General features: G+C 37.0%; 1 protein-coding gene across 5 annotated transcripts in view; it reads left to right on the top strand.

Annotated features, from left to right (window-relative positions):
- The window catches only part of UTRN (utrophin), a 342938-nt gene that overhangs the window by 299417 nt on the left and 19099 nt on the right, over positions 1–24422 (top strand). For 4 of the 5 annotated variants that reach the window (XM_059469342.1, XM_059469341.1, XM_059469345.1 and 1 more), the window contains 7 exons: positions 4935–5092; positions 7397–7563; positions 9964–10075; positions 16365–16501; positions 18121–18159; positions 18406–18471; positions 21872–21937. In XM_059469342.1, the coding sequence (XP_059325325.1) occupies positions 4935–5092; positions 7397–7563; positions 9964–10075; positions 16365–16501; positions 18121–18159; positions 18406–18471; positions 21872–21937 (745 nt within the window). The remainder of the gene's footprint in view (positions 1–4934; positions 5093–7396; positions 7564–9963; positions 10076–16364; positions 16502–18120; positions 18160–18405; positions 18472–21871; positions 21938–24422) is intronic. The other variant, XM_059469343.1, reaches the window with a different exon arrangement.

The following is a 24422-nucleotide window of genomic DNA, read 5'->3' as shown; positions in this document are numbered from 1 at the left end:
GAGAAATTTTGTCACATCTACTGAGTTTTCAGTCTTTAAGCAAAAATTGTAATGGAATTCCTGAGTGTTTTCAAGAAAGTCAATCACTTGGAAAAAAAAACCAGGACCTCCAAAGATAGATGCTTAATGCTAATTACCTGCCTTTTTATTTTTCCCTTTCTTAGACCAACTCCTGGCATTTGCTTCTCCTTTTGGCTGTTCTAAGAGTTTCTGAGGCGTTGGCAATCACAGGCTGCTCTGAGAGTGACAGCCATCAGATGGTTGTGGTTAGAGCCCTCACCAGAGCACAGACTGTGCCAAAAATGCACTAGCCTTGGAGAGGCAAACTCTTCTTAGAGTAGTTGGTGGTAAAATAAGCAAGTTTTCTTGTTTTAAAAACTTTTGGCTGAACCCTTAATTCTTTTGTAAAACTCTTGACCAGAATGTTTGCTGCTCAAGTGCTCCGCCTTCCTAGAGACTGGATGTTCATTTCCAGTATAGGGAGGATCTTTTCACTTGACACATTTTAAAAAAATGTTTTGACAGAGAAATTTTTGTGATTTTTTTTTAATTTAATTAAGCTTTTTTTTTAAGATTCTAGACTTCTGTGTTGACATGAGAATGGGTATTTAATTAAAAGCCTCAATTGCTTTAGAGGAAACACTGAAGCCTCAATTAAAGAATGCCTATTCTTGAAAACATTTAAGACATGGTTAAGTTCAAGCACATGCCTGAGTGGTCCTGAGAATAGAAATGGACCTGCAAAAGTAATTCAGTAGTTGCGGGCTCTTACATCTATGCTTTGGGGTGAGGAGTCTCAGGCTTCTTTTTTGTTGTTGAGGCTGATGTCCTGGTCTGGCCATAACCATGCTATTCTCTGCTTTCTCTTCTGACAAGGAGTGTCACTTGTGAGCTGTAGAAGAATGCATTTGTATGTACTTTACACTTGTTTCTAACACCCACAGCCCAAACTGGCAGCAGAAACAGAAAAAAAACCCATATGGAGTTTTTTACAGTGTGTAGCTTTTGAGTAATGTGTAAAATCTTAGGATTTGAGATGAAAAAGAAGGGCTACTTAGTAAATCCCATCTTCTAAGCAGTTCAGTTTTCAAGTGATGTACAACATCCTTGGAATGTGATGGGGTTTTTTTACTGTTATGTTTATGTTGTAAATTTTCAAATAATTTGGAACTAACTTAAAAAAAAGAATAAATTAGAACGTGCATTCTGTTTGTGACAAGGCCACATAAAATGTGACTTGTGAACATCTTTCTACTATCTGATTATCCTTTTGATTCAATAAACTTTTCAATATTTTCAAGTATCCCTTTCTTTATCAACCATTAAGTACTTGTTTTCAGGTTGTCTAGCTAAGTTACAGAGTCCCACTGGTTGCAATCCTCAAAATACTAGTGTGAGGCTAAATTTATTTAACTGATTTCTCTTTTCCTGGTTTATGTTTTTTTCATACAACTCAGATCTGCATAATCTTTTCTCTGCTTCCTTAGTCATTCTTCTTGTACTTTGGTAGAATCCCTTATACAGTTTAACCTTTATACCAATGTATTTTATGTTGAAACTCCTTTAGTGTGTATGTACATGTTAACAAATTTCATTTAAAAGAGGTTGTGGCTTTTAAGATGTGTGATGTGTGGAGTCTCCCACTGGTGGGGAGTTGGGTGCTGGGGTGCTCCCTGTCAGAGCTAAAGCAAGCTCTCCTCCATCTCCTAGTTGAGAGATGTTCTTGCCATGCCTCCTTTGCCAGGGAATGGCTCATGGGTTATTTGGAGTAGGTAGGTCAGATAACAAGAGGATTCTCACTTTCCATGCCTTCAGTTTTGGAGCTTCTCCTCCTGTGTGCCACATTGATGGCATTGAGGTGTTTGGGAAAAGACAGTGCCATCCATGAACTCCTTGCACCTGGACAGCCTTTGGTTGTGGTGCAGCTGGCAGTGTTAAGAAACAAATGATTTGGAGAAGTTAGAGCTCTTCAAAGGTATTTGCAGGTTTCCTCCTAGCTAATCACTTTTCCCTCTCCTGTCGCATCGTTTTCCTCTATTTACCAGCTCCACAGTCAAGTGAAGTTTTAGGGCTTAGGAAATTACTGCCTCCCAGCTCCAGCAGCTAATGAGTTGTTCTTCTTTAATGGCCTGTTTCCACTGCAGACTGATGCAAACAGAAAGAATAAAACAATTTTTTTCTTTTTTTTTTAATATACTATCAATTTTTTTAAACTGACTCTTAGAAATTGAAAAGCTTTGCCATCTTCACCTGAAGATAGCCAGGATCTGGGCTTGCCAAGAGGAACCTGCAGCTGTACAGTTCTAATTCTGTCCCCTAATTCTGTCTGTGTTGGTTGTTTTTTTCTCAACACTGAGTGAACAAGATGCTATAGCTGGTGTTTGACTAGGCAAGAAAGGGTGAGAAAAATACAATAAAATCTAAAAATTAGTTCAGTTATTTGGATTTTTTTTTTTTTGGTCAGGTCCTTTCTTCTGCTTCCACCTCCTTTGAGAAGAAAAAAACTGTGCCTGGGCTGTCTGAAGCACACTGACAAAGCTTGCCAGTTGCTCCAAATGAAGGGCAAAACAATTTACACCATGTAATAAGAGTTACTCATGAGTGTTTCTGAACAAAGGTTGTCTTTTTCTTGATCAGAAGTGCAGCCAGACTGAATTTTCAAATGTCATTTATTTCAAATTTATTGGTGGTTGTTCTGATGGGAAACATAAAAAAGGAAGGGCATTATATAGATGGATTCTTTTTCTTTTAAGATTACTTGGGGCTTTAATCCAAGCCAGCCATTGAATGCAAAAGGGGATTGTAAAAACCAGCTGGAATGAATATAATAATTTGATTCCACCACTTCTGTAATTTGTTCAAATCACAGAATGAAAAAATATTTATTAGATAAAGTCAGCATTTAAGATGTTTTCAGAAAAGATTAATCTCCTGACTGAGTGCTAATGTACACAGCTACAGAGTTCATAAATCAAAATTGTTGGCAGAAACATTAATGTTTTTAGCTGAGCATTTTAACAATTAAAATTGTCCAATCAAAGAAACGTGCTTAGAAAGCACATGAGAAATAATAACTGTACTGCTGACAGACCTATTAACTCAGTGTTTTACTGTGAGTTTAGGTACAAGCACTATGTTCCTTCCCAGTGCCTGTATCTGGAAAAATTTTCTTGATCCCTTTCAGCATCAATTTTTTCCGTTGTTGCAGTCATCCTGGTTCACCTATTTATACTGCAGGGCTTGACACCTGCCTTAGGAAAATGGAGTCAGTGAAGGAAAAGTACATGGAAGCAGACATGGTTATCCAGGAAGAAAATGTGATTATTGCTTATCTCAGGTCTTTCTGGCTGCTGTTCTTGCTTTAAGCTATTTCACATGGCCAGATGTGACTTGTGGTAACTTCTAGTCTCAGTTCAGAGTGATTGTGCTTCTGTCCCTAACCAACTGAAGCATGACATATTTTTGTAGCACAAGAAGTGGATATCTGAAATATTATTTCATTCTTCATGGAAACATAAAATAGTTTGATTTGGAAGGGGCTTTAAGAGGTTATCTAGACCAACCGCCTTGCAATGAGCAGGGTCATCTTCAGCTTGATCAGGTTGCTCAGAGCCGTGTCCAGTCTGGCTTTGAATCCAGGGATAGAACATCTACCACCTCTCTGGGCAACTTGTTCTAGTGTTCTGCTACCCTCATTGTAAAAAAAGATTATCCTTAATAACTAGTCTAAATCTACCTTCTTTTAGTTTTAAAACCATTACTACTTGTCCTATTACAACATGCCCTGCTAAAAGCTGTGCTCCTAGCTTTCCTGTAAGGCCCCTTTGAGTACCAAAAAGCCACAATAAGGTCTCCCTGGGGTCTTCAGGTTTAACAACCCCAACTCTCTCAATCTTTCTTCAGAGTGATAGAACATCTCTCCTATGATGAGTTTTTAGCCTTTTTCTGGATCTGCTCTAACAGTCCTTCCTGTGTTGGGGACCCCAGAGCTGGACTCGGTACTCCAGGTGCAGTCTCATAAGAGCAGAGTGGGCAGAATCACCCCCCTCAATCTGCTGGCCATACTGCTTCTGATGCTGCCCTGGATACAGTTGTTATTCTGGGCTGTCCACCTTTTCGTCTGCCAGCACTCCCAAGTCCTTTGCCACAGGGCTGCCTTCAGTCCCTTCATGCCCCAGCCTGAACTGATACTGGCCATTGCCCTGACCCAGGTGCAGCACCTTGAACTTGGCCTTGTTGAACCCCATGATGTGCCCAGGTTGTCCAGGTGTGGATGGTGTCCCATCCTCCAGGTGTGTCAGCCACACCACTTGGCTTAGAGTCACTTGCAGATGCTGAGGGTGCACTCGATCTCTTCATCTGTTTTATTAATGAAGATACTAAATAACACTGGTCCCAGTGCGGGCCCTTTAGGAACATCACTCATCATTGTTGTCCGTCAGGACTCTGGGCTGTTGGCCACTACCCTGTTGTTGGCCACATCCAACCAATTCCTTATCCATCTAATAGTCCACCCATGGAATCCATCCCTCTTGAATTTAGAGAAAAGGATGTTGTGGGGGACTGTGTCAAAAGCCGTACAGAAGTCCAGAGATGTGACATCTATAGTCATGCCCCTGTGCAATAATGTAGTCACTCTATCATGGAAGGTCATTACGTATGTCAGGCAGGAATTTTTGCTGGTGAAACTGTGCTTCCTCAAATCACCTTCCTGTCCACTATGTGCCATAAGAAGCCATATATCTTCATTTTTTGACCTTATTTTTCTCATTTTGTATGGTTACGAATCAAGATTAGATGAAGGTTCTGGGACAGTGGCTGTTTGTAACCACAACAATAATACGGAAATTAAAAGCTTGAGCTGCAGCATTACTGAATAAAAGGAGGTGTACATGGAAATAGAATAAGATTGGTATCTTTTGTTGATGTTGCAGACCTCTTCAAGGAGGTGGCAGGCCCTACAGAAATGTGTGACCAGAGGCAGCTGGGCCTTCTGCTTCACGATGCTATCCAGATCCCGCGACAGCTTGGGGAAGTGGCAGCCTTTGGTGGCAGCAACATTGAACCCAGTGTGCGCAGCTGCTTCCAACAGGTAAGATAAAGACCTTCATGTGAAGAACAAAATAAAACCAAACTCTCTCTTTTGTTTACAGATTCACTTATACATGCTGATGTAAAAAGAAGCAAGGAATATAAAAACATCCACTGGGTTTTGAACAGAAATTAATATGCTCCTGCAACTAAGTATGGGAAATTCATGTGAAAATGCAGCTGGGAAAGATGGCTTATGGTTTAGGAGAGGATCAAACAGATTTTGTTTAGCCAAAAGAATATATAAATCTTCATGATTTTGACAGTGTTTGTGGCTCTAAAAGCTGTTAAAAAATTTTGTACTGGCCAATTATCCTGCTTTGCATTGTTCAAAGGAACCCGATGCTGTGAGAACAACATGCTTTTTCCAGCTGGAATAAGGCATGATCTCAACAGAACAAGAAAATGATGTCGATAGTAACTTTTGACCTTGTGCATGAGGAAATTATTTAGCATTATGTTACTGACAAAAGGCCTTGCAGTTGCATGAAACTTCAAGCATAGTCTTTTTTATATTGCATGCAGAACATGGAATAAAGCTCTTGCAGCCTGCTGTGAAGCTCCACGCTACATGCAGGGGGTTAATGAGGCTGCAAGGAGTGTCTGTCTGTTTAAAGAAGATGAGAATTAAAAACAGAATGTTGTAATGGACCACAACTAACTCAGACTTTTTCAAGGATGCCTAAGGATCCAAAGGAGTGATAGCCATTGTGTTTCAGTGCATTATTTTTATGAAAGCAGCTGATTTGAGCATTGTCAGAAATTTTATATGGATTAAAAATACACCACAGCTTATATAAAATTACTGACTTGGATATTTCTCATTTTATTGAATTGAACATTAAAGATTTTAGTGAACTTTCAGAGGATTTTCTTTTGTTATTCTTTCATAGAGATTTCTACATTTTTGTCCAGTTCTTTAAAAAATGCAATTGTGCTGACTTTTTTCCCAAACTATTTGATTCATTTCTGGATTCAGGTGATTAGGATGGGTAGAGTGTTTGTCCAGGTCATGAATAATTTGATACATACTTACAGAAGTTGATTTCACCAATTAACCATGTAAAGCTTCCCCTGATGTCTTAACATTGCTGCTTCAGACAATAAGGGATGGTGCTTGAATTATCTATCACTGCCTTTGAGTGGTTTGAGTCATATTGAAATAAATTTTTCATTTATTATTCACAAAGGGACCCTTTATGTCCCTCAAATATCTACCCCATCTCCCGTGCTATTCAGCTATGGGTGGGGGGTACTAGCAAGAGATTGTTTCAATACTTAATGTATTATTACAATTATACTGATAATGAGGTTGCAATCCCTCAACTCACAGGAGTAGTTCAAGTTTAATCCCTGGTTAGGACAGCATAGAGAAAATGTGCAACTGCATGTCAGTTATCTCAGCCCAGTGAAAGGAAGGATTTTGTTGGTGAGGAAGAAACACTCTTTGTTTCCATGCTTCTCCCTCTTGTTGCCAAAAATGAACTTGGACCATGAATAGGTTAAGAAGCTTTCCATCATGTGTTACCATTTAAGAATAACTTTCATTTTAAGCTTTATTTTATTGCTTCTATTGAGCTCAGAAATATTGAGCTCTGTTGTTATTGCTGACAAAGTTGATGAATACAATACCTTTGTAGCTAGGCTCCTCTTAAAGAAAATGTGGAAGTGTGTTCGCTTGCTTCTTAAAACAATCATGTTAATACATCAGCTCGAATAGATTCTTGCAGTGACTGGCTATAAATGGCAGATTCCTTTCTTGTTCTTTGCCTGTTTGTTTGTTTATTGTGTGTGCATGTTATATTTAATGTGCTAGCTAGAAAGAACACCATGGGCTTAGAACACAATAAAAAATTGGTGAGTCTTGGGGCAATCAGTCCACACATGCAAACACTACTGACTTTTAGTATTTTGTCATCAATCTTAACTCAGAAGTTAACCATGTCTTCAATATGTCTGAATTGCAGAGTGTGCTCACTTACTTTTCGAGTCAGTTCAGTTGAAAGACAGCTTTACTTTACAGTCTGTTACTTCTGTACTATGTCCTCCATCTTTCTTACCATCTGTCCACTCTATCATAGCTGTTTAGTCTTCTAAAGTCTTAATGACTTAACTTATTTTCTTTATTTTAATTTTCATTGAGGTTATTTCTTGTATCCTGTAAATAGTTTTGGATTAAACTGTCATGGAAAGAATTCATGCAGGTTGTTGGGGTCTTTTTTCCATAGATTTTTCTAAAGAAAATCTAGTCTGCTGTTTTGTTGTTGTCTTTTTTAATTTGGATGTGGGTTTTTTCTCTCCACAGAACCATAATAAGCCAGAAATAACTGTAAAGCAGTTCATAGATTGGATGCGCTTAGAACCACAGTCAATGGTGTGGTTACCAGTTCTGCACCGTGTGGCAGCTGCAGAAACAGCAAAACATCAGGCCAAGTGCAACATCTGTAAGGAGTGTCCAATTGTTGGATTTAGGTAAGAGGAAAGGTGTTGGGTACAATATTTCTCTGAAAATATCCACCTTTTTAAGCCTTCCAACAAGTGAAGTTTTCTCCTGTCTGTTTTTCCACTGTTTTCCTTCTTAAAGATGGGATCTGTCACCCATGGTGAGGCCACAGTGTGGCCTGAGCCAGTGCAGTTCTGGTTCATGCAGTGCCACTGTTGGACACCCAGTGTTCCTGTGCCTGACAGAGGCACATGGGCTGTCCTCAGATGGTTTTGGATTGGTGGATTCAAGAGACAGCAAATGAAGTATAAATGCACCCCATGTGTTCTGTAAGCACAAGATCAAAAGGAGGTGATCAGTAAGAAAAAACATGGACCGTCTGTCTGCTCTCCTGCATAAGGCTTGGGAAACTCACTTGTGCCAGGCAGTATAAAACAGCCTTCAACATCAATCTTTCCTTGCTTAAAACAAACACTGATATGTTGCTGTGATGAGACTTGTAAAGTCCCTATGTCCCTGAACATAACCTAACTTTTCTCTTTTCAAAGAAAGGCGTGAATTCTAAAAGAAAATGTTACATGGGGAATACTCTCCATGTTATTCTCCTAAGCTGTAGTTGGTACCCTTAATAAGTAATGCTATGACTAAGATGCATTTGTAAATTGATTGCTCCAGTGTATAAAGTGATGCAAACCTCATCTCCAAAATCTGCATTAGAGGCCAGAGGTGAGCATAACTGGCTTTTTCCTCTACTGTGGTCATGGAGTCTAACGTATTATCTAGGAAAAATATAAAGCAGTCAATCATGTAAACACTTCTAAGATTTTTCTTTAGGTATCTAGGCAGATGAGGAATTTTTGTTCATCCTTTTAGAGGATAATAATATGAATCTTGAGGTCAGATTCATCTTGCCTAGTTTTAGGAATGCTGGCTTTAGTCACTCTAATGAGATTGAGCTAGCAACCCTCTTTTTCTTTTTTTATTATAAATATAGGTATGTGATTATTTGCAAAAGTAATAATCTGATCAAACTTTCTTGCCAGTCTTAAAAGGAGATGACATTTTCTAAATGTTCCAGTCTTTGTTATTGTTTGAGGAAGCATAAGGTGACAAAGCTCTGGCACAGCTGTGTTATAGTTGTCTAAGTTGCACTATGTGTAGGAGGGCAGAGAGATGGAAAGGTAAACAAAGACTCATTTAGAATGGGTCATTCTAAATAATTTCTACAATGAAGCTAGAGATCTGCAACAACAAAAGCATCTAGCATCTTAGCAGAAGGTAAATGTAGCCATTTAATGCACTGGCTCTGAGAAAAGATTATAAACAAGTTGGATCAGCATCTTTTAAAGTGAACTTTTACATTTATAGACACATATTCTCTTGCAAAACAAAACATAAAACTCAACAGGGGAAAAATGTGGGGTACTGAAAACTGCTCTCAGGAAGCAATTTAATTTAAACTTTAACTATTCAGTAGCTATTCAATTTGGTTCAGTTAGCTCATTTTAGTTTCATACAAGTGATATAACCTCATCCAGTCAGAACAACCATAGCATAGAAACAGTGGGTGCAATCTGGAATTGAACTGTTCATTTAGTCTAAATAAATAAATAAATCATGTTCCTGGTGATTACATTTAGTACAAGGGATACTGTAGAAGTTTGTTAGCCTATTTATACATACACTCTCTTAAAAATCAACTAAAAGTAAACAAATCATGGTATATTTTTAACTGAATTTTAAATTATTCTTACAATTCATGAATTCTTGAGAATTTAATTTTCTGAAATGTGTGTTGAGTTTCTGAGCACTAAAATTATTTACCAACCTTTAACTATTGAGTATAAAAACTGAAATAAACCAGTCTGGTTTATAGAAGGTTTTTTTGAGATAACACATGAATAGTAAATAGAGGAAAAGCAAAACTAAAGCAATGTAGTTTAAAGTCAGTAAAAACTTTAAAATTATAAATTCTTTCCAGTCTATCAGTGAAGCTGATGCCGGTATGATTTTCTGCATCAAAGCTGTTTGGGCAGCAGGTGATTGATATATGCAGTTACAGACTCTGTAATGCATTTCAGATGGCTCTCTATATTGATATGGAGACAGGAACTTGTAAATACTCAGTGAAGTGTGTAGTGTAGGAAGGTTCTGTGGACCAAGAGGGCTGCAGGTTTGCTCTGTCCCCTGCAGCTGCTGTGGTGGCACTGCTGTCCCTGGGCCTGCAGCCGTGATGAGCGCTGCCCGTGCCACGTTCTGGTTGTGCGCACTCACACACTCCAAAGTTCTCTCTCAGCTAATCCCAACAAACTCGCTGTGTCCTTGTGTTGCTGCTGCTGAAAAGCAGGTGACCCATTTCAGAGAGTAATTTGCTTTGTGAGGCTTAATTAGAAGTAAACCTCTAATCACTTTGTTTAATGTCCCCACAGGTACCGGAGCTTAAAGCATTTCAACTATGATGTCTGTCAGAGCTGCTTCTTTTCTGGCCGCACAGCCAAGGGGCATAAATTGCATTATCCAATGGTGGAGTATTGCATACCTGTGAGTACCAGTTTGCTCAGTGTTTCTAATGGATAACAAACCAGATTTGAGGTCTAAATATTTTTCCACAATCTTTGTTACCTAGCCAGGATTTCTTTTACATGTGTTTAATACAATTTGTCTTCCTAACTTTCTCTTTGGAAGGTATCAGGAACATTTCAGTTTTGGTGATTTTATGTAGGGATGTTTGGATTCTGTAAAAATGGGCAGCAGTAACCACTTCTGAGAGAACTTAAACTTCACTACTGATTGGTAAAACAAAGCTTGAATATTAAATGTAACTGCTGTTCTTGTATACTAGCATATATATACACACGATAAGGGTAAAAACATGGCAGAAAAAAAGGAGTTGCTTTATTATTGCTGTACTAATGGCAAAGAGTATTTAATATTCTAGTAATGCACATTAATATTTTTAGGAGACTTTGTTTTCGGGTCCAGCATTTCCTTGCTTTGTGAAAATGTGGCTAGAAATAGATTGTGTTTCATTCTGTTGTGTAATTGCTATTTACTGGGATATATCAAAGTTGATGTGTAGCTGAAAAAAACCCCAAAACCCAGAATTAATAGTTTCTAACCAGAAATGGTGTGAGATGTTTACCAGCAGTACCTGACAAAAATTAATTTTATAACACTTTATTTTCCTAATGATGTTTCAAACACAATTTTTAAGGAGATTCCTAGGAGTCTTTCTTTACTGAAGGAGTGGCTGGGTTGCTACACACAAATACCACTCATGCCTTTTTTATCAGATAGCTGTTTGCAGTCAAGAATTTTACCTTAGAAATAAATTAATAGGATAATTTGTATGTGCTCTACACAACAGTGGTGAAAGGTCTGCATGCTTAGAAAAATTCAGACCAGAAAGTAACTAGAGCTGATTCAAGAGTGGCAATTTTCAATAGTGTTACGAAATTCTGTGTTCTTCTAGTAGCAAAAATTCATTGAGTTATTTGTCTCTTTTGATGTAGTTGTTGGACTTACTACCTGTGTTTTCCCTCTCTTTTTTTGTCTGGCGTGTCTTCTGTAATGGAATTCAAATTCTACAAAGTAGTGGTTTTACTTTATTGTGGTCAGAAAATAAAAATTAGTAATGTTAATATATTTTCATTAATTCTATGACCAAGTGTTAATATTTTATTGATAAATCTGCATGTCAGGGAATACTCTGAAGAACATTTTTTAAGTAGATTTGTTGGTTTTCTTTCAGCTAGTTTTAATGTTTATTATATTTTATTACATGACTTATTCTAACCTCAGGATTTGGAGGTCTATGATTAAATATCATTAAAAATTCACTTTTTTTCTGCTTATAAACCTCATCTTTAGTGGAACAGAAGTACTCTTTTTTACTGTCTATAATGTGCAGGAAGTTCAGAAATTGAGGTGTAAGGAGTGTTGAAACAGATTATGCTGCTGGTCTGCAGGATAAGATATCCTTCCTGTTGAGTTAGTCAAATACAGATTACATCTGGTGTGGGATGTTGTACTTTCCCTAGAACATTATGGTATCTTTCTCATGAATTCCAGGTTTTGTCTGAAGTTGCAGATTTGATATCTAAGATGAATTTTCAGGTCTTGTTAAACAAGTTCACATTGTGTAACCATGAGCTATCTCTTTTACAAGTGAAGGCTGACAAACTGAAAATATATTCTGGAAATGGCTGGAATCCTCTCTGTCCCTGGAAATAGGGATGGCTTACGTTATAATGAAAATTTCTGTTACTGATGCAGAAAAAAAAGTGGTTTTAAGGCAATATTAGGTGTAAAATAAGGTAGCATAAGGCAAAAGCACCTTCTTTCCATGAAATACAGAAGGGATGAGGTGACTCCTTTATGGGATAATAAGGGGAGTAAAATGACATTCTTGATCAGAGTGAAGGAAGGCAGACCAGTCTAAAAAAGGGAAAAGGAAGGAACTTGAGGAAGTTTTAAGCAGAGCAGAAGAAAAGAAATGGCATAGAATTCAGGTGATGCATAAAATTAGAGGTCCAGAGCAACCCCAGTTAATTTGGAAGTGGAATATGAGAGAGAGCTGGAGTTTTATTTGGGTCCTGATCTAAGTGTACTCTGCTACCTCCATTTCTGTAAAAAGAAATGACTCATTATATGAACAGATCTAGTTGCCTGTTAGACTTCCATAATCAGTACCCATATGCAAATTATTTTAACTAGCCTTATCCAGTCTAGGTCCGGAATAAAGAAGTGATTTCATTAAAAGAATCCTGTATTATTTATTCTTGCTATTTGTAATAATGCTCTGTGGTTGGTATACTAATTTGTTGCTAAACCTCTCTACATATTGAACTCATTTAATGCAATACAGTAGTCAAGAATTGCAAAATTTTTTGCAGTTAGTAGAATAGCTTATATGTTTAAATGGAATAATGCTTGAAAAATAGCATGGACCTGGGTCTGTGAAATAAAATAAAAGCACCAAAGTCCACCGAATTGTTCCTTAGAATCCATTATATTACAGTACAATAGCTTGAACAGGAAGGGTGCATCTGCTCTGCCTTTTCAACTAAATTCAAAGGCTGTTGATGTTAAAATGGTGCTTTCTTTGCCAGTGTTGAAAAGCAGAGTACAAATGCATGTACTCACCAAACTACATTAATAAAATCTAGCTTCACTTTCTTACTGCTAATGCATATTAATACATTTTTATCAAGAATACTAACAATAAATAGGTAAAAAAAATGCTTCCATTACTTAAGCTGACATTTAGAACTGGAGCTTAGTCACAGATGGATGGAAGACCATTTAATTGTCTTCAGGTGAATGGTTCAGTGTAGGGTATAAAGGGATTTCTCAGAAGCACAGTAAGTTCTTATCAAATTTAAAATAATTTGGAGGATGGGTTAAGGAATATGTTCTCCATTGTAATGACTTTTGTGATATTTGCTTTAGGTAAGAATTGCTTCATAATTTCAGATTAGAACCATTTACTCCTCATGGTTATATGTAGTTACTGCATTCTAATCTGTAATGCCATTTTGCATTTGTCCTAGCTTGCAATTTAGTTTTCTTGATGCTGGGGGAAAAAAAAATCATTTTAATAAGTTCAGTTATGTTTCTTCTTTCATCCAGGATTTAGAGATAGGTGTAGTAGAAATGCAAAATTATTCTCATTTATTTTTCACCTTTACATAATCTTTGTCAGAAAAGATGGGGAGATAAGATTCTTAATGTAAAATTTTACATGGGTGTGTAAAAATATTGTTAGATTTTCCTAGCATCTAATTTGAGAGTAGTCCTATATAACTACCCACACAGTTTATTTTTAGATTTTTTTGAATTGGAAATCCTCTCAGTAGTGGCACTTGTGTTATATTAATGTGGTTGTGCTTAATGACAGCATACTTTAGGGAGGTTCACATCTCTTCTGGGAATCAGTTTCTCTGTGTGTATTAAAACAGTTAATTGGTTTTGTGTTAGCTATAATAAATGTAATTAAGAGAATGATGACTTAGGTGTGGACTAGTCCTTTTACATAGCTAAATGCAGTGAAAGGAATAAGAATGTGGGCTTCCATTTGAAAAAGACATTACTGAGAAATAAATAAAATTAAATATATATGTATTATAGGTATTCTATATTATTTATTCATTTTCACATATTTATTGCAATTTTTATATTATATGTTATGTAATTTAGAGCTCTACAATTAGTTTATTGCAATCTTGGTATTACTCTTTTAGCAATGAATACCTGTTCTATTTCCAATATACTGAAAGCAGACACCAACTGAGTTTTTAAGATATGTATAGAAAATGTATTTCACCATGCTCATTTTTTTTCCACTGCTTTCCTGGTTTCTTAAATTTTTATTGGATTACAAATAATTGTATCTTCGTTCGTTGCTGATAACTGTTTGTGCCTGGCTGGTGTTTTGAAGAGCACTGATACCAGTTTGTCAATTGTTACGATGTTTTTTTAGTTTGGTATGGCAGCCATGGATATAAAATATTTCTTCCTAAACTTTGTCTTGCTCTAAGAACTGAGGTTTTAAATTCCGTTTGAAGGCATGGTTTTTGGAATGAATTTTCAGTGAAGGAAAGTATTTTTTCTTTGCTTTTGAAGTAGGTCTGAAGCAATGGTGCTATTTGTACTATTGATTTGTGTGGAAATAGCCAAGATGTCATGATGTAAGCAAGTGTACAAGGTACCTGCTAGTTTTAATTTAGAAGATAGATTCTACACAACAGTTCCTGGCCATTCTTTTTTTAAAGGAAAGTGTTGTAGTACGTCTCCCTTGGCATGATTTTGGATTGGATAGTATTTTGTGGTTATATCCCAAAAGGAAAAAAAAAAAAAGCCATTTTTCAGAATTGCACCTTAATTATATGTAAGTTAAAATAAATCTTTCAAATCTGCTCAAGTTTCACTGGTTAGTATTTGCAATGCTCAGTCAGTACACAGTCATATAAGTCCTCTTTCTGAGAATCAGGTTGTCACACCAAATAAAGAATACACCAGAGGAAAAATTTTGGCAGCTCAGTAGACATTTATTTCTACAATGTGTGGGTATTAAAATTTTCATTCCTTGGCCTTGGGGCAGAGTTCCATCTGTTGGAGTTGCTGTTGCATGAGAGTGAGCAGCCCTTTGCATGGCCTCATGTTCCTTCTTTGGATGGTGCAGTGTTTGGAGAATGATTTTGTGAACCCTCCCTGGATTTGCTTTTTTATTAAAATTCAGGTGTTCAAACAGCCCTTGGTCACAAATTTACTCTGTTGTCTACATTTTAAAGCCACATATGAGAAGCTCCTATCAACACTAGTTTGTTTTACTCTTTTTATTGCTCATCTGAAATGCATTACAGAGTTTGTAACTGCGTATATTGTACACACATTAAAATATATAGATGAATACGGAAATATTTTTAGGTTTTGACAGCAGAGAATAGTTTGCCTGACCTGCCTCTAGGCCACTTGGTAGTACTTCAGGAAAAAGATGACAAAACTGAAGTCTTCCTGTCTATTTTTCACATGGTTGTCCATCAGCTTTGGCATCCTTTGATGCTAACAGGCTTCTCCCAAAGCAGAGGGTACAGGAATGCAATTTGTACTTTGTTACAGAGTCTGGACTGAAAGTCTGTAAAAGCTGTTGCAAAAATTCAGGTAATTCTGGAGGTGAATGGCCGTGTTTTCTTTACTGCAGTTGCAAGAGAAAATTCTCAGTAGTACCAGCTGGAAGGGGATGTTCTGTTGAAATACTCAGCCAAGTCTGAGCACATACACTTTAAAGGCAGACTGTATACTATTGTTTCTTTCTGCAAATCTCTTTTTTGCCATTTTTGCCTTGTATTTTATGCCCATATGTATCTCTGCTTTTGTAGCAGAAGTTAGTTGAATAGTATTACCAAAGTAGTGCTGCCGTTATTACTGTGATTATCACCAGTTCAAGGGATTTTTAAAGCAGTTGAATAAATTTTAATCTTGTTCTCAGGATAGGGTGGTGGGCAGGGAGGGAGCAGAGATGAAAGGGGCTATGCAGTTACCAGTTTTGGAAGAGGCTGCATCAGTTTAAAAGCTGCTGGGAGGGATGGGAATGTTGATTGTAACTTGTAAATTTAGACTTGTAGAATCTTGTGGCTAATTTATGTCCTAATCTTACTCTGTGGTAGTAAGGAGATCACTGAATCAGTCTGAGTTTGTTACTTCAGGCACCAATTGTTCTTATCAGGTCTGCCTGTGTTTTTGAACAGTGCCTGTATATTGGCCACCGCTTCATCTGTGAACTTTTTTGACTCTGGAATATTACAGGTAGTGGCAGAATCCTATAGGAAGAGATTTGGTTACTGGAGAAAGTGCTTATGAAAATCTAACAGAAAATAGGTTAGCACATACCATTCCCATCTTGTGGTAAAGTTTTCCATTGCAGCTCTAGAATGGGAAGCAGTAAGGGCTATATCTTACCAATTGATTTTTTCCCTTATAATTTTTTTTCTCAAAAATTAATTTTTTGTGTTTTTTAAGACTGCATATAAATGTTTAGCTTAAGACTTGAACCTGTGTCAATTTTTTTCTAATTTATAAAGTAATTGGTAGATGCATTTATTGCTGGGAATTTGAAGCCTAGCTATTATTTTCCAGTAGATGAGAATTTTTGGTGCCTTAACATTATTGTTGTACCATATCTCAGGACACTAAAAAGGCAATTTTAACATAACTGAAGTTTTAAAGTTCTTCCTTGTAATCTTTTTCAGGACAGAACCAGCAGTATTAATCCATAATGTTGACATTAAATCAGCACTATATAGCAATGTTGATTTTTTTTTTTTTTAAGACAACATCTGGAGAAGATGTACGGGACTTCACGAAGGTGCTGAAGAATAAATTCCGGTCCAAGAAGTATTTTGCAAAGCATCCCCGGCTTGGCTACTTACCGGTGCAAACAGTGTTGGAGGGTGACAACCTGGAGACGTAAGCTTGGTTTATAGAGCAGTGGCTCCTGGGGTCACTGGCCTGTTCCATCAGAACCAAAAAGCTGAAACTCAAAAGATAGCCAACAACAATTTCAGAGCCTTGTGCTATATTATTCTGTGCTGTTTCACATTATTTGCAGATCTTCTCTATTATTTTTAAAGTAACATATTTTATGCTTAGATTTTTATCAGCATTGTACTATAAAGCCATGGATATTACCATGTCCATGGTAGTGGACAAAGCAGGTAATTTTGGCAGGGGCTGAATAGCTGTTTTACAGAGAATACTTTGAGGAGACTGGGTTTTTGGAACTGTACTGCTTATTTGAATATGTCAAAATTCCTGGAATTAGAGATTTCTGAGTTAATTAGGGTCCTACAGGCTTCAGAAATATTGGTGGCCGAATCAGAGAGAGCACTCTTAGTGTCTCCATGGTATTATTTATGGTGCTGACAGAAGTGCTCCACTTTATTTACTCAGTTGGCAGTTGGCAGCAAAAGACGCTCTTACAAGAGCAAAAATTAAGATGTGTTGACAGGGTGCTAGAATTAGTTTCATGGCTTGACTGTCCCTCACATCCTGGAGTCTGTGGCACTGCTGCACTGTCTGAACACAAGATAGCAACAGCCCATGCGAGGCTTCAGCAAAGACACTCTGTGTCCACGCAGCAGCTCAGTGCCGGTGCCCACAGACTGAGGGCTTTCATGACTGTAGGGCTGTGCCTTTCATTTGCAATAAGTAAACAAAACCTTCTCATTAGCAGTTTAAGAGACAGGAGGAAGTAATCTGAAAATTGTCTGATTGATAGCCTGGCTTCTAAGGAAGCAATGAACATTCAAATGTTACCCACCAAGGCAGTCTTCAGCTACCACCAACACAGGAAAGCAAAGCTGCTTTAATGTGGTGGAAGTTTGCCAATGCTGCCAGAAATTGAAATGATAAAACTATAATCACAGGTCAGAATAAAATTCTGTTGGTCCAGTCATGTGGGAAATATACAGATAAATTGTCACCATCATGCTGAGAAAACTCTTGGTATTGGTTCTCTGCCCAGCAGGTGGCAAAACTCAGTAATACATTCCTGCCAATAAAAAAAAAATTCAAGAAAATAAAAACTCTTATAGTTATTCAAGTGTGAGAATGTAATACAATATGTATTGACCTCATTATTTTCATTCCTAAGGAAAAGAAGCATTGATAACTGTGACTTATGGGGGAGGTTTATTGGTGGGGTTTTGCACCCCACTTTTTTTTAATACATTATATTGTTTGCTTTGAAATGAAAGTTCCAGTACTTGAGCAGAGTTTAAATGAATTGATTATGGTTTATGAACTGCAGTTCAATCAATAACATGATTTGGATTTTTCTTTAAATTGATTTTTATGTAACAAAATTAAGTATGTAGGTCAGTCTTCTGCCTCTCCATGACAAGTGGCAGCATTTGTTGCTGTCACTTTTCTACATCAATTGCTACTTGTTCAGGGTGGGTTGCTGTTTAAAGTATTCTGTGTTTCTCCAGCTTTCTCTTGCTTAAATAGTACTTAAGTTTTTGTTTCACAGTTTAATTCTTCTTCTCTCTCTTTTTTCTTCTTTTTTTTTTGTGTCTTCCTTACAGTCCTATCACTCTCATCAGTATGTGGCCAGAGCAATATGAGTGAGTATGCAGAAGCCTTTATGTGGAAAGCCTCATTTGCCAGTTGATTTCTTTTAGCTCAGTTGCAGCAAATCTGATGTCCCTAAATGGGACTGTAGGGCACAGCTCACCCAAAGCAATAAAGCCCTTGGGAATATAGTGCATGTATTTATTTGTCATCAGTCTAACTTGATTTAAAAATAATGTTGTCTATATCATTAATTGCTTTAAACACCACTATTTTTTTTATTATTATTTTTAAACTAGTCCTTCCCAGTCTCCACAGCTGTTTCATGATGACACACACTCCAGGATAGAACAGTATGCTACTAGGTAAGAGAGACATGGTTTCTTACAAGTCTGCTGCATTTTGTGGTTGATTCCTGCAGTTTTTAATGCACACTACTGGTTAGATATTGTTTTTTTAAGATATCTTTCTCTGTGCTTACAATATTTACTTCTTAAATCATTAGGTTCTATTATGAACATATTAAAAGTAAAATATATGTGCTAAATCTATCATCTCTCATACAGAATGGAAGCTGCTGCAAAATTGTGTTATTTCTAAAATGTGTCATTATTGGTTTCTTTCTTAATTTTTAACCTTTGAAATAAACAGAACATGTTCTATATATAGGTTTTCCCAGGAGGATATTAGAGCCAGGGTTTTGTTTCCTTCTCTGATAGGCTGACACTCTGCATTACTGTTGGCTTTTAGCAGAATAGGTTGTAATTGCAGATGTTTTATGTTGTGGCTTTTGTGGGGTCACCCTAGTCCTGCTATGATAAAATGTCTGTTATGCCAAGTCCATCTCAATGTGTGTGTTTTGTTAACTCACTTCTGTACATTCAGAGCAGGTGATCACAGAATCATTAAGGCAGGAACAGACCTCTAAAATCATCAAGCCCAGCCATTAACTCAGCATGACTGTGTTCACCACTAAACCATGTCCCCAAGTGCCTCTCCCATGTGCCTTTTGAACACTTCCAGGGAAGGTTGTTCCATCTCTTCCTTGGGCAGCCTATTCCAATACCAGACCAGCTTTTCACAGAAGAAAATTTTTGTAATATCTAACCTAATACTCCCCTGGCGCTACTCGAGGCCATTTCCTCTCATCTGGAGTTAAGGGCGTGATGATGGTGAAATATTAACCAGAGACACCCTCTCAAAGATAACTACCATGGGAACTGACTAGGTTTTTCTTTGGGTGGTTTTGTTCTTGTATCTGATCTCCACAACTGAAAAGCAATTTTAACTTTTTCATTTCTTTGAATAAAAATTCTGAGTGCATATTTAAATTAATAGCATTCTAATTTATGGGTAACTTAAAATTCTTCAGACCAGATTTTTTTAAATGCCTAGAATATGCAGCAAGAGAAAATAGAGCAGGAAGCAAAGCTGAAGGGCTACCCACAGTCAGCCTATTTTTTTTTGTCCCACAACAGCAAATATTTTCATGCTTCATTAGTAGTATAGCACAATGACATACAAAGTTATTACAGAGCTTTCGGTTATTTGAAACATGTCATTCATATTAATCACCCAACATTTCTTTGAATCTATAACTTAGGCCATGTTGTAATCAATTACAGCCTCTGAACCAGACAAATTTCTCTAGAGAGATGGAAGAATTTTCTGTCTACCTGTGTCCTCTTTTCAGCCTGTGGTGCCACAATGCTGTGGCTTTTTGTGCCCAGATGAAGCTCAAAATCTGGACTGTCAATAAAGATCAGTGGAGATACTAGGTGCAATAACTGCTTTCCCTCTCCTCCCCCTCACCTCTTACCAGTTCTGCTTAGGATGAGATTAGCTGAAGATGGACTGTGCAGTTCTGAGTTATCATTCAGGATACAAACCTAAATCTGCTCCTGTTATGTGCCAACATTGCTTAGCAAAATGGACAATTTACTACTAATTGCCTCATAGGGAATCTGTCTAAAACTACTCAGGATTATTTTTCTTCTAGTAATAAAATCTAGAAAAAGAAGATACAATTCTGTGTCTTTCATATAATTTGTATTGTGTCCTTTCTAGTTGAATCTGTTATGTATATGTTACATATAAAATAGTAAATCTTTTTTATTGTCCTAGTCTTTTGAGCTAAGCATCTTTAAAGAAATATTATCAGGGCTTCCCTAATAAGACAGTGCCCAGCAGAAACAGTATATTATGGCTTAAAGCCTTCACTGTCACTGGTTGGAGAACATTCAACTCCCACTTTCCTGTTCACAAAATCCCCTGCCTGGAACAAGGTATCATCTCCCTGTTCTTGTACTGTGTCACCTCTGAGTTGCTTCTAATTTCCTTCCTCAGCTTTCAGTTTCTATCATACCTTAAAGGCTTTTTGCTACTCTAGGGTCCCTTCCCTGTCTCTCTGTGCTCCCTGATTCGGGCCATCTGCTGGTTCCATATAGTATCCCAAGCAAATCCTCATTACTGATGGGAATCCTAAATGTGACAATATCGGTGTAATCTGCATTTGTGAGTTGAAATATTTGTTACTCACTAAGGGATCCAGGGCAGGCCCTTCTCTCTTGAAAGTAATGGGGATTGTACTACTTCCCTATGTGACAAAGGGACTGTGAAGATTAATTTCTAGAATTATGTTTCATCAAAAGATTTAAAGATGCTGAGCTTAGCAGCTTTATAAAGGTGACTTGTAAGCATGTTGCTCACTGTGAACTAGATTTGCTTGAGATGTCCTAGAGCAGAGATGATCTGATTTGTCCTGAGTCACTTCAGAGATTCTCTTCCCTTCAGGGGAGATGTGGGAGCACAATGTCCCAATCCAGCCAAGGTGGAATAGACAATCAAGTTGACATTCAGTGTGTGCCTTCATTTATGTCTCGTCTTTGACCTCAGGAATAGTAACAAATGTAGAGAAGGGCAAATTTTCTCCATTCTAAAAGTCGTCACCAGAGTTCCCTGTTCTTTAGAGCCTTGCACACTCCTTTCAAAAGGAAGTTTGAAGATGTCTATAGTAATGCACAATGCACTTGCAAAAATATAGGTGAAATTAAGATATCTTTATAGTAAAGGAAATAGCCTTGTTTGGTACAGTTGAATATATGTGTAGAGCATTAAGTGTTCTAAATTTTTATGTACATCTCTTGTGTACATAAGGTACATCTTTCCTGGATACCTGAACAGATAGAAAGTTTCTGCTTTGATTTTAAAGAACTATGTGACCTTGTACATACAGTCTAATAATCTGGTCTTTTTAGATTAATTGCTTCTAAAATGAGGAAGTGTAGGCAATGATTCCCTGCAATTATACTGCTTTTTGTGGTGTTTCACAGGACTTGTCTGTCCACAGTGTGGTATTATTTGCCGAGTATAATTTCAGATGTTACATGTTCTATATTTAAAAAGGATTCATCCTCTTTTGTTAGTCCAGCTTTAGAAAATTCAAAAAGAAAACCATCTGTGAAAACATCTCTTTAACTAATTTTGCCATGCGAGTTGTGGTGATGCTAATGATAATTATGATAGAGGGAGAAAATACACTTTTTTGTTGCTGTTTGGCAAGTAGAATTAATTAATGATAGCACAAGTTTCTCATAAAAGTCCTCTGGATTATAGGTTTTCATCACAAAATCTAGGGAGTTTATTCCTAATCATGTATACAAAGATTGCCATATCTGAGCTGTTTCTAAGTAGAATTGATTTTCCCACTGCCACTGTTTAAATTGTGTAGCATGTTGTCTGAAAGTCGTGATCTCTCCTTTTCAGGCTTGCGCAGATGGAAAGGACCAATGGCTCCTTCCTCATGGACAGCAGCTCCACCACAGGAAGCGTGTAAGTACCTCAGACTCACTGTGCCTCTCAGGAGCTTTGGTTATAGGTTCATGCTAAAATCTTCAGCAGTTCTAATACAGGATTTAGTGCCAGTGAGAGCAACTAATATGTATGAGCCCAAGGATGCCTCTATAAGTTTAATTATTCCAAGCACCAATTGTAGAAATTGGTGATGTTCACTTGATGGTGTGTGGGAACTCTGTGTTTGTCAGCCATTCTGCTTCAAAAGTGGGCATATTTCATGTGACTCCTAAAAGCCCACAGCTCTGTGCCTTCTACTTTTCTGCTTTTATCATAGTATAAAATAAAATAATCTTTTTCTAGGCTTTTGCTAGACCCTAGACAACTTTCTTATTAAAATAAAAAATCATCTCTACTTTGAAGATTCTTCTAAGCGAGAGCAGTGTTGCTGGTTCTTGTTTATATTTCAGTTTTCTGGCTGCTCATCCATCTGTTTGTACCTGGAATTGTCCTGTGTAATAAAGATAGTCCTACATTAATTTTACCAATTTTCTCTTTTTTTTTTTTAATTATGTGTTATCTTTATTGTAAAAACCAATTAAAATGCATTGGTTCTATGCTTGGAAAACATAGAACCCCTTGAATTGCTGATGGATTAAATAATTCTTTTTTAATGTAGAAACAAATTTTTTAACCTCATTTTATCATCAGTTCAGCTGATTAAATCAGCATTGTAGGACTCTGCCTCTTCTAAGTTATTAACAAATACCGTCAGGCTTTTTAAAGAGGAAAACTGAAATTGTTCTTGTTCAGCTTTAGTTTAAAAATACTGTAGGTCTCAGTAATACTTTCATTTACTGTTTTAAAATTTAATAATGAAATTATCTATGTGTAGGTAGTACACTATTAACAATTTACTTTGCTTGAAAGAAGCACATGTGACCCCCTTTAAATGTTGCCTCTTTCCTGATTAATTAACTCTATTTACATACCAAATAAAACTTTTTCATGCAAACTGTTTTAATGTGTTTCTGTCATTGGCACACTCACCAGTGAGAGAAATGCAGCCAAAATATTCCCTTTTAATTTCCCTTCCACAAAAAAAAGAAGAGCAAACATACTGTCATTTGGCAGGAAAGCTGCAAACTTGAAGGCAGCTAAATGCTCATACACTTGAGTTGTGTATTTTGAGATTAATGAGCCTACTCATATACAAAGACAAAACCACCATCCATCCCAATGGTGAAAAGCAGGGTGTGTGCTTGATTTTTACTGGTAAATCAGCTGTTGATTTTAAAGCAATTTCCCTGCATTCCTTTTCCTTAGGAAAAAAATCAAGATGGAAAGCTTGTGTACCAACAAGTGAGAGGGACCTCTGAATTTGGGTCTCAGTCAGGGGACTGTTACACAAAATATAGGCAAGAAAGTAACCATGTATGGCACCTTCTGTTTTACTTGCAGATTACAATGCATGCTCTCATAAAGTACTGAAGTACTCAAAATTCTGCAGACCTGTGGTTTAAAGTTTAAACTATATTCATAGAATCATTTAGGTTGGAAAAAACCTTTAAGACCACTAATGCAACTGTCCAAGTCCACCACTAAAGCATGTTCCCAAGTGCCACATCTACCTCCCTTAAATGCCTCCAGTGATGGTGACTCAAACCACTGCCCTGGGCTACCTGTTCCAGTGCTTGGCAGCCCTTCTTGATGGAGAGGTTTTTCCAGGGAACTACAGAGCTATGAAGTTTGTATCCCAGTTTGGATCAGACATTGCTGAAACATTGGGAGTTTAGGATTATAGTTTGAACTTATATTTTTTAATGCCTCTTAACATAGAAATGGGGATGGTGTAACTGTTCTTGTATGGATAGAATTCAAAGGAGCAATTTAAAATGTGAATGTGTTTTTTCAGTTCAGTTGTAGAGCTCTCAACCAAGCTGCTTTTTTTTTTTTTTTTACAGTATTATTTCAAACATTCAGGAAACAATTACTGATTTAGAAATCAAATTCTTTGCTTCTCATAATTGGATTTCTGCTTCATGATCTTATTTTTATCGGTCCTGAAGAGTCCTTCAGTTTAATGTGAATATAGAACAGAGGCAGTGTTGCACTTGATTTTGAAAGTTACTTTTTTGGTCTTATCAAGTTCACAATACTTTTAACATTCTTCATGCTTCAGAGATTATGTGTAAGAAGTCATCTACATTTGAATAAGAGAACTTCTGCTCTTAGTTAAATGTAATGAGTTTATTTTCAGGAACATTTTGCAATATGCCATTTGATTAAGAAAGCACTCATCAAAGATAATTCTTGGGTTCCAACTAACCTGTTTTCTTGAATGTCATTGTGACTTTTATCTCTCTGACTAAGCCTTTCCAACACTCCCCTTTTCAAGAGATATGTGAAGTCCATTAAAAAATGCTTTTTCCTTAATCAGAAAAATAGTTGTAGATAGCAAAAAAAAAAAGGCACAGTCTCTACTGTAGTATGTCCCGCTTCTTTAAAAGCATTCTAATGCTCT

The sequence above is a fragment of the Ammospiza nelsoni genome, chromosome 3 (assembly GCF_027579445.1).
Source record: "Ammospiza nelsoni isolate bAmmNel1 chromosome 3, bAmmNel1.pri, whole genome shotgun sequence".
NCBI classification, from domain to species: Eukaryota; Metazoa; Chordata; class Aves; order Passeriformes; family Passerellidae; genus Ammospiza; species Ammospiza nelsoni.
This window is presented reverse-complemented; position numbering and strand designations above follow the sequence as displayed.